General features: G+C 44.7%; 1 protein-coding gene across 1 annotated transcript in view; it reads left to right on the top strand.

The window, feature by feature from the left end:
• Window positions 1-4,387: 4,387 nt before the first annotated feature.
• LOC142198588 (cytochrome P450 2K6-like) overlaps window positions 4,388-10,398 on the top strand; it is a 28,675-nt gene continuing 22,664 nt past the window's right edge. Inside the window, exons 1-3 of the mRNA XM_075269617.1 lie at window positions 4,388-4,573; window positions 7,652-7,814; window positions 8,665-8,814. Of these exons, the coding sequence (XP_075125718.1) occupies window positions 4,388-4,573; window positions 7,652-7,814; window positions 8,665-8,814 (499 nt within the window). The remainder of the gene's footprint in view (window positions 4,574-7,651; window positions 7,815-8,664; window positions 8,815-10,398) is intronic.

Below are 10,398 nucleotides of genomic sequence, written 5' to 3'. Positions count from 1 at the left end.
TCCCTCCACCATGAATTGGTCCAAACTGGGGTTTTTAGAGGCTCCCTCCACCATGAATTTGCCCAAACTGGGCTGTTTAGAGGCTCCCTCCATCATGAATTGGTCCAAACTGGGCTGTTTAGAGGCTCCCTCCACCATGAATTGGTCCAAACTGGGGTTTTTAGAGGCTCCCTCCACCATGAATTTGCCCAAACTGGGCTGGTTAGAGGCTCCCTCCACCATGAATTGGTCCAAAATGGGCTGTTTAGAGGCTCCCTCCACCATGAATTGGTCCAAACTGGGGTTTTTAGAGGCTCCCTCCACCATGAATTTGCCCAAACTGGGCTGGTTAGAGGCTTCCTCCACCATGAATTGGTCCAAACTGGGCTGGTTAGAGGCTCCCTCCACCATGAATTGGTCCAAACTGGGCTGTTTAGAGGCTCCCTCCACCATGAATTGGTCCAAACTGGGGTTTTTAGAGGCTCCCTCCACCATGATTTTGCCCAAACTGGGCTGGTTAGAGGCTCCCTCCACCATGAATTGATCCAAACTGGGCTGGTTAGAGGCTCCCTCCACCATGAATTGGTCCAAACTGGGTTTTTTAGAGACTCCCTCCACCATGAATTTGCCCAAACTGGGCTGGTTAGAGGCTCCCTCCACCATTAATTGGTCCAAACTGGGCTGGTTAGAGGCTCCCTCCACCATGAATTTGCCAAAACTGGGCTGTTTAGAGGCTCCCTCCACCATGAATTGGTCCAAACTGGGTTTTTTAGAGGCTCCCTCCACCATGAATTGGTCCAAACTGGGCTGGTTAGAGGCTCCCTCCACCATGAATTTCCCAAAACTTGGCTGTTTAGAGGCTCCCTCCACCATGAATTGGTCCAAACTGGGCTGGTTAGAGGCTCCCTCCACCATGAATTTCCCAAAACTTGGCTGTTTAGAGGCTCCCTCCACCATGAATTGGTCCAAACTGGGCTGGTTAGAGGCTCCCTCCACCATTAATTGGTCCAAACTGGGCTGGTTAGAGGCTCCCTCCACCATGAATTGGTCCAAACTGGGGTTTTTAGAGGCTCCCTCCACCATGAATTTGCCCAAACTGGGGTGTTTAGAGGCTCCCTCCACCATGAATTTGCCCAAACTCTGCTGGTTAGAGGCTCAATCCACCCTGATTTTCAAAACAAATGTTGGTGCCAACCTCAACTTACTACAAGGGCCAAATTCACTGCTGGTGACAAGCTCTCCTCACTGCAAGTGCCAAATACACATGTTTCAAGGTGTTTTCCTACTGTCAGAGAGGTGGTATTGAGTGTGTAAAGTGTGTAGTTGTTAGGCTGTGATGTTGGGGTAATAGAGGGTCTTTGGTGTGTTAGATGCCCCCAGACATGCTTCCCCTGCTGTCCCAGTGTCATTCCAGAGGTGTTGGCATCATTTCCTGGGGTGTCATAGTGGACTTGGTGACCCTCCAGACACGGATTTGGGTTTCCCCCTTAACGAGTATCTGTTCCCCATAGACTATAATGGGGTTCGAAACCCGTTCGAACACACGAACATTGAGCGGCTGTTCGAATCGAATTTCGAACCTCGAACATTTTAGTGTTCGCTCATCTCTAGTGATTACCCCTTTAAATGTTATTAAATTTCATAGAATATTTAAGAAGCATCCAAAAGCAGTATACAAAAATTACAAAAATGTACATCTGAGAAAAATCTTCATAAGTGTTTGCGAAATTCTTATACAACACAATGAAGTTATTTCCCATGCTGATAAAGATATGTAGAAACCTAAAAATCAATCTCGTACTATTTGACTATCATGATCCGGTTGACGTTTTGTCCTTGACAGGGCACACATGATCTTTTACACCTTCCGTGTCAGTATTTGTTTTGAATGAGGTACAATAAAATGACGGCAGAGGCTTCTCTCGGGTAGTGAGTCCAAGTCGATGCTACAGGACAGCGGCCATTCATGAAAATATTATGGTACAATGGACAGCCCTTTCCATCGGCTCTACTATGACACACGTTTGGAATTTCAATAATGTAGTTACATCAGTTAAATGTTTCAAAAATGTCAACATCTTCGCTTACTACAACCTGTGCATCACTTTTCCAAAAAGTGAGCATATCAATGAGGTATGGCGTCTTTCAGAAAGGCGGATTTATTATCATTTGAGATTCTGGAGCTTGAAGGGGAAGAAAATACGCCAAGTTTATTAAAAGGGCTCTACGACAAAACTATTTATCCTTTCTCCATAGGCTAGCTTAGCAGTAGGGTTCTGACCACTGAGACCCCCACCAATCCTGAAAAAAGAAGGGTATTTCCCCCTCATTGCACATTTGGCCTGACTGCATCCAGGCTGAATGTAGGTGTGTTGAAAGAACCTGCGCTGCCAAGTTCAATGGGGGCACTGGATATAGCTAAGTGTTTACTTTGCCTATTGCTGGCACTCCCATTGAAGTGAATGCTGACACACCTGCGTTTACCCTGGCTGCCGTTAGACCTAATGTGCAATGGAAGGAAAATGTCCCCTTTCTCAGGATTAGTAGGGAGTTTCAGTAGTCATACTCCCACTAAGCAGGGCTTACTTTTTGTAGTATGACCTCTTTAAGCAACATGTGACTCTTAATATATCAGGATCATCTCCACTCTGGTGAACACAGGATCTAGACTGGCACAAAAAACACTAGTCTTCGTAAATTCCCAACCACAGTAAGGCCATCATGTCTGGTCATCAGGAGGAACATTACATGTATGAGAAGATAACCTGACCACAATAAGGAGATCATGGCTGGTTATCAGGAGAGACACTACATGTATGAGAAGATAACCCAACCACAATAAGCACATCATTGCTGGGCTACCAGGAGGGACACTACATGTATGAGAATATAACCTGACCTCAATAAGGACATCATGTCTGGTTATCAGGGGGACACTACATGTATGAGAAGATAACCTGACCTCAATAAGGAGATCATGGCTGGTTATCAGGAGGACACTACATGTATGAGAAGATAACCTGACCACAATAAGGACACCATGGCTGGTTATCAGGAGGACACTACATGTATGAGAAGATAACCTGACCACAATAAGGACATCATTGCTGGGCTACCAGGAGGGACACTACATGTATGAGAATATAACCTGACCTCAATAAGGACATCATGGCTGGTTATCAGGTGGACACTACATGTATGAGAAGATAACCTGACCTCAATAAGGACATCATTGCTGGTTATCAGGAGGACACTACATGTATGAGAAGATAACCTGACCACAATAAGGACATCATGACCGGTTCAGGAGGACACTACATGTATGAGAAGATAACCTGACCACAATAAGGACATCATGGCTGGTTATCAGGAGGACACTACATGTATGAGAAGATAACCTGACCACAATAAGGACATCATGACCGGTTCAGGAGGACACTACATGTATGAGAAGATAACCCAACCACAATAAGCACATCATTGCTGGGCTACCAGGAGGGACACTACATGTATGAGAATATAACCTGACCTCAATAAGGACATCATGGCTGGTTATCAGGAGCATGATACATGTATGAGAAGATAACCTGACCACAATAAGGACATTATGACTATGTTTCTGACAAGTCCCAGACCATAGAAAGTTCACACATTCATGGTCAAATCCATTGGCAATCAAAACAAAAGAAGTCACCACTGAGATGGTTAGAGAACATCTTTAAAACTTTGCAACATTTGTAATTGTCTATATTAGCAAAAAAAAAATCTAACTTTTAACTGTCTACAAATTTAAATATGGTTCTCTTCATGGGAAAATCCCTTTGGGATTATATTAATGTATATGACATGCCTGGAAAACTACTGACCTCAGCAGATCTCAATGATCTGGTTCAGTATGAGTTAATTGATGAGCAACATACAAACAAGCCCCTGTCCCCGACAAAGGGAGGTGTTATCTCAGGTCTCATCTAGGCTGGTTACGTTTTCTTTCTTGGACTACCTATACTAATGATATGCCAGTTCTAATAAACCTACTTCATTGTGTATTAATTGACACAATATGCTCTTTGTTTGATGCACAAGGTGTCCTAGTGTATTGCATAATGTAAGGGACTTGCAGAAAGTTGTAGGCAGACAGATCTATTGCTTGTGCATGGCTGAGGGTACAGGAGCTTACTGCCACAAACATTCGATGCTATAGAGTGATAGTACCAGTGACCCACGTTGGATCGTCACGTGACACTTTCACCTTAATATTTCCTCACTCGGTACCATATTTATTCTAGATGTTTGTGGACACTGTGTACTCATCGTGTAAATAAGGTACAGGTGGAGCCAAAGCCTTATAAAAGCCCCCAACAACCAGCACTGGTCATCTTCAGCTCTGGCATCAGCTCAGGTCACGATGATGGATTTGGGATTCTCTGTAGCTTCTTATTTTGTCCTAGTTTTGATTCTTTTATATATCCTGAATTTCCTGAAAACTTGGAAACAAAGTCATGTTGAGAATTTCCCTCCCGGTCCCAGATGTTTGCCGCTGATCGGGAATTTGCACCTTGTGGATTTACAGAGACCTCACCTCACTTATCTACAGGTAAGGAGACCTTTACATCCCTGTATGATATGTGGACATGTATAGCTGCCTTGTCTCTGTTGGTGAGTTTCCTATAATTTCATAAAGTCAGCTACATTTATCTAAATTCTAATATTTCTATTATTTTCTCTTATATGATAACTATAGAGATGTAATAGAAAAGTCAATGTGTGGCAAAATGGTGGCTAGGTGAATTTTTGAGACTTGGACATGACCAAGGTCACCATATGGGCAAGGTCCAGGAGAGTCCACACAGAGTTAGGGCTTATTCACTCACACGCCTAGTTGACCTGACTAGTTGGAAGTATACATCCATACTATTATACATATGCAACATTAATTGCACTTTGTAACAAATTTTTCACCCAAAGACAAACAAATTAAGTCTCTGTTCATATCCATGATACAGTTTTGGCTTTGTCTCTTGGTAGACACCCAATGGATCCCATTGACTTACTCGTACAATATGATCTGTTGAGTTTTATCACATCATGCTTTTACACTGGACATTTGTTGCAACAATTCCTCACTATAGCAATGGATATCACTGCCAGCTGTCTAACAGGGGTGAGGTACAAGTCCCAGAGCAAAACAAATGAACAGATTAATAAATGATAGCAAGTTAACGGGATTAAAACCTTCCCAGCCTATCTATCACTTATGTGTTCACTCACCTACAAGCTGTTACAGAAGTACTATACATCACCTGGAGAAGACAGCAGCTACAGGGGGCTTAGGGGGTCAGAGAGGGGGGCTTTAAGACCCAGGGGGTTGCCTATGGACGACAGCAAGACTAATGTTCACAGTTCTCAACTGTGCAATGGCATCAACCCCGGTATGAGATGTGATGACACCGGCCCTGCTTGTCTGGACACTGGAATAGTCAACATTGTTCCATGTGTGGACTGCTGCAAATATGATGCTACTCTAGTTTGGGATTTAGAGACCTGAAATCTTTTTCCTTTATCAATATGAAAAATCCCAAACCTCTTTATTAATGGTCTGAAAACAGATGGACATAAAGTATATCTCTGTTCTTTTTCCATGGATCATAGATTTGTGGAAAAAGAACGGACATGGGTTTGCATGCAGTCCATGTTTAACATGGACATCAAATATCTGCTAGATGTAGACATGTGAATAAGCCCTTACTGAAAGGGTTATTCTTATCTTATACATCGGTAGGATAAGCCATCGCGTTTTGGGACCTCCATTGACCTGGAGATTGAAAAATCTCCAACATGTATTCATGTATTGCCCATTCACTTACATGGAGCTATGCCACCGTTTCATGCTGACTCCGGAACGTAACATAACACTGTACAAAACATTTATTCATATCAGTCCAGGTCTAATGAGTTTCATCATAATCTTTTAATTGGGCCGAGACTTTAAGAACAATGGGACAAAACAAGAAAATTAATCTGAGGATGTCTTGGACATGTTGGTAGAAAACCAAACATTTCAAGACAGAAAGAAGATACAAGGTCTATTACACAAGCTCACAGCCAGTGCTCAAAGACAGCAAATCCATTGTAGATGTCTTACGATAATGGAACATATTAAAAACACAGAGACTAGAGATTGATGTAGGCAGTGGCTTAACTAGGAATGGCGGGGCCTGTGGCAAACTTTTGACATCCCCTTCCCCCCCGACCGATACCGATGACCTTGACCGACCCCCTCCTACGCATTCCTGCGTGTTCTATTATCCCCCATAGTGGGCCCTGCACACAGTATTATCCCCCATAGTGGCCCCTGCACACAGTATTATCCTCCATAGTGGCCCCTGCACACAGTATTATCTCCAATAGTGGCCCCTGCACACAGTATTATCCCCCATAGTGGCCCCTGCACACAGTATTATGTCCCCAATAGTGGCCCCTACACACAGTATTATCTCCAATAGTGTCCCCTGCACACAGTATTATCCCCCATAGTGGCCCCTGCACACAGTATTATGCTCCATAGTGACCCCTGCACACACAGTATTATCCCCCATAGCGGCCCCTGCACACAGTATTATCCCCCATAGCGGCCCCTGCACACAGTATTATGCCCCATAGTGACCCCTGCACACAGTATTATCCCCCATAGCGGCCCCTGCACACAGTATTATCCCCATAGTGGCCCCTGCACACAGTATTATCTCCAATAGTGACCCCTGCACACAGTATTATCGCCCATAGTGGCCCCTGCACACAGTATTATGTCCCTTAGTGGCCCCTGCACACAGTATTATGTCCCTTAGTGGCCCCTGCACACAGTATTATGTCCCTTAGTGGCCCCTGCACACAGTATTATGCCCCATAGTGACCCCTGCACACACAGTATTATCCCCCATAGCGGCTCCTGCGCACAGTATTATCCCCCATAGTGGCCCCTGAACACAGTATTATCCTCCATAGTGGCCCCTGCACACAGTATTATCCCCCATAGTGGCCCCTGCACACAGTATTATCCCCATAGTGGCCCTTGCACACAGTATTATCCCCATAGTGGCCCCTGTACACAATATTATCCCCAATAGTGGCCCCTGCACACAGTATTATCCCCCATAGTGGCCCCTGCACACAGTATTATGTCCCACTGTGGACACCCATAAACAATCATTATACTCAGACCCCAGAGTATAATAATCGGAGACCCGGGGAAATAAAAACATAAAAAACTACTGTTTCTTAGCTGTCTCCCGGCTCCTATGCTGTTGGCCTCCGCTGCCGTCCTTCTGCAAGGACGTCAGACGTCACATGATCCGGGACGCAGGCCGGGTTCATGTGACGTCAGAGACGTCAGACAACAAGGAAGGAGGCCTGGCAGGATCGTGGAGAGGTAAGTAACAGTGTTTTTTATGTTTCTTACCTCTCCCGGTCCGCCAATCATTATACTCGGGGGTCCGAAAAGATCCTCAAGTATAATGATAGCAGCGGTAGTGGCTGTCACCGATCCACTAATGTCCTGGGCCCTGTGGCAGCTGCCTCTGCTGCTATGGTGGTAGTTACGCCACTGCATGTAGGGTATGGAGCAGGTATAGTAGGATACAGTCTTTATGATGTGTGTTTTATTATTGTATTTAAGTTTGCAAAGAAGTATGGCCCGGTGTTTCGTGTCCAGATGGGTACGACAAAAATGGTGGTCTTAGCCGGATATGAGACTGTGAAAGAAGCTCTAGTCAATAATGCAGAAGTGTTTGGAGAAAGAGGATTACTGAAAATATTCACTAGTATGGACAATGGGATGGGTGAGTCTTTTTGGTTTTATTAATCCCATAGAGTATTACATTTGTTGCAGTTGCAGTTGCAGTTGGGGGTCCACTTCTCAGGATTTCCTCTCTGTAATGGAGAGCAACTCCATTCTGGTAGACTTGGGTCATCCATGTATGACATGAAAAAAACAGGTGCAATATTAATAATGGAGGGAATGACCAAGCTTTAAACTTGTATTATCTGTAGAATTCGTAACATTTTTAACTAATGAAGATATATTGTTATGTTACCAAAAGGGCAGACTCTTGTTGGCATCCATCGTCTGTATTATGAATGTGGTGGCCCGTCAGGAGATGAGTGGTTTCCCTAACTACCGGCCGGGGTCTCCAATGTATTACACAGCGGAGACACAATGACAAGGTCTACAATGAGAGTCCTCTCTGATCATGATGCCTCAGTAAGATGTGACAGAGACATCTGATCACAGCAGCACATGGACCCGGTCATGTTCTTCTAGCCCTCCATCCCCTGGAGTGAGATCAATGGCAATCTATGATTGCTGGGATCCTATTTAAGGCAAATTTCCAATAGAAGTGATGGATTTCTCAAAATGCTGCAATATATTGTATGGGTGATCAGGCATCTGTACAAAAATTCTAACAAACTGCTAATCAGTACAATGTAGGGGCAGCAAGGAGCCACGTTCCTTTTATTGTTTACACGGAAGTAGGGGTGTAGTCCTAGAATTAGGAGAGCAGGAGTCAGTGGATATCGCTAGGGATCCCATTAGATAATAGTGAGGAAGGAGGGATGGAAGAAGGTACTGGAATGATTGCCTATCCACCACCTATCATACTGAAGTACTGATATGTCTGAATGTTTCAGGAGTTACTTTCTCACAAGGTGAAAACTGGAAGACTATGAGACGTTTTGCAATATCCACATTACGGGACTTTGGCATGGGAAAAAGTATCATAGAAGAGAAGATTATTGAAGAATGTTCACACTTGACTAATCATTTTGCATCTTTTAAAGGTACAGTATATTTATCCTATTTCATAATTTCATGACAGACTTGAAGGAGTTGTCCAAACTGGTTCAAACCCACACTTGTCCACATGATGTGTGCAATTGCACTTCATCCCCATGTAATTCAATGTACCAGACAAAACTCACGGCAAGGGTGGTGCAGCTTCTAGAAGACATCTGCCATGTTTGGTAAAGATTAGAGAGGCCAGATTGAGATATATAGGAAATAAGTGGAGTTACACATTACATGAGTACCTACATAAGATGACTGGTAGAATTCAGGGTGGCAAATTATGAGGTATTATAAAAGAACATGCAATGTCATGTGCCACCTGTAAGAATGTGAGTGGTGGCCATCCTGTATGTAGTAGTAATAGTAGCAGGCTACAGTTGACTGGTTCCTCTAGTACAGGGGTGCTCACACTTTTTCAGCATGTGAGCTACTTTATAAACTGACCAAGGCAAAATATCTACTACCCAGTTCTTGTAGGCGGGGCTGGGGTGGGCCAAGGGTGGGCCTGTGGGACAGGGCCGGGCATGTGGGCGGGGTCGGGTGGAGCATGAGAGCAGGAGACAGTGGCATTCTGTGGCCGCCCAGGGATCCCCGGTGTCTGCTTGTTCACAGCTCAGGCTGAGAGTTATCTCTGGACACTGGAAGGCTGGAACTGCGGCAGCCCCGCCTGCCAGTGTCCGGAGATGACTCTCAGCCTGCGCTGTGAACAAGCAGCACGCCGGCTCCCTCCATCCCTAAGAGCGGGGAGTGCATCATCCCCTGGAGCTGCTGCTGCCCGGCCTGCAAGTGTCTGGAGTGCTTGTACACAGCGCAGGCTGAGAGTCGATTCTCAGCCTGCACTGTGAACAAGCAGACACCGGGGATCCCTGGCTGCATCCCGCGATCGACCCATACGTCCTTTGCAATTGACCGGTAGATCGCGATCGACGTATTGGGCACCCCTGCTCTAGTAGACATAAAATTATTATGTAAAAACCGTAAGCAGGAAAGATTGAAGATCACGTGGCACATTCATCCCAGTCACAGTATGCTTATGACAGTGACACCATGACTTTAAGCCAGTGTTCAATAGCTTCATTACATACCTTTTCCTATACTGTCCCAAAATAGATAAAGGGGGCCTACCACCTCTCCCAGGCATCTATGACTGCTACCACCATGTTGCGGAGCACATTACAGTGATGAACAACATACCTTTGTTACGTATTTCACTTTTGTGGATTGGGAAAAAAATAACACAGTTGACACACTGGAGAAGGCGCTCAGCTCTCTGGAACACTGCTTGTCAGTCCTTTTCCATACTGTCCTGTCACTATGGCTTCATACCACTAGACAACCTGATATCTCCTGTCTATTTGTCAGTGCTGTCCTGTACTGTTTGAATTGGCATAGCAAAAAGATTTGCTACATGGACCACACAGCCTGATATATCCTGTGAACCTTCCAACTCTGTTATACACTGTTTGTATTGATTATCTTATCTTATCTTATCTTATCTTATTGGCGTAATAAAATGTTCGGTTCACACTAGTGTTCAGGGACCGCGTCCCCCATTCCACATAAAATGTGCAAACAGT

This window comes from Leptodactylus fuscus, chromosome 3 (genome assembly GCF_031893055.1).
Source record: "Leptodactylus fuscus isolate aLepFus1 chromosome 3, aLepFus1.hap2, whole genome shotgun sequence".
In the NCBI taxonomy this organism is placed as follows: domain Eukaryota; kingdom Metazoa; phylum Chordata; class Amphibia; order Anura; family Leptodactylidae; genus Leptodactylus; species Leptodactylus fuscus.
The sequence above is the reverse complement of the archived record's forward strand: the minus strand, read 5'-3'. Positions and strand labels throughout refer to the sequence as shown.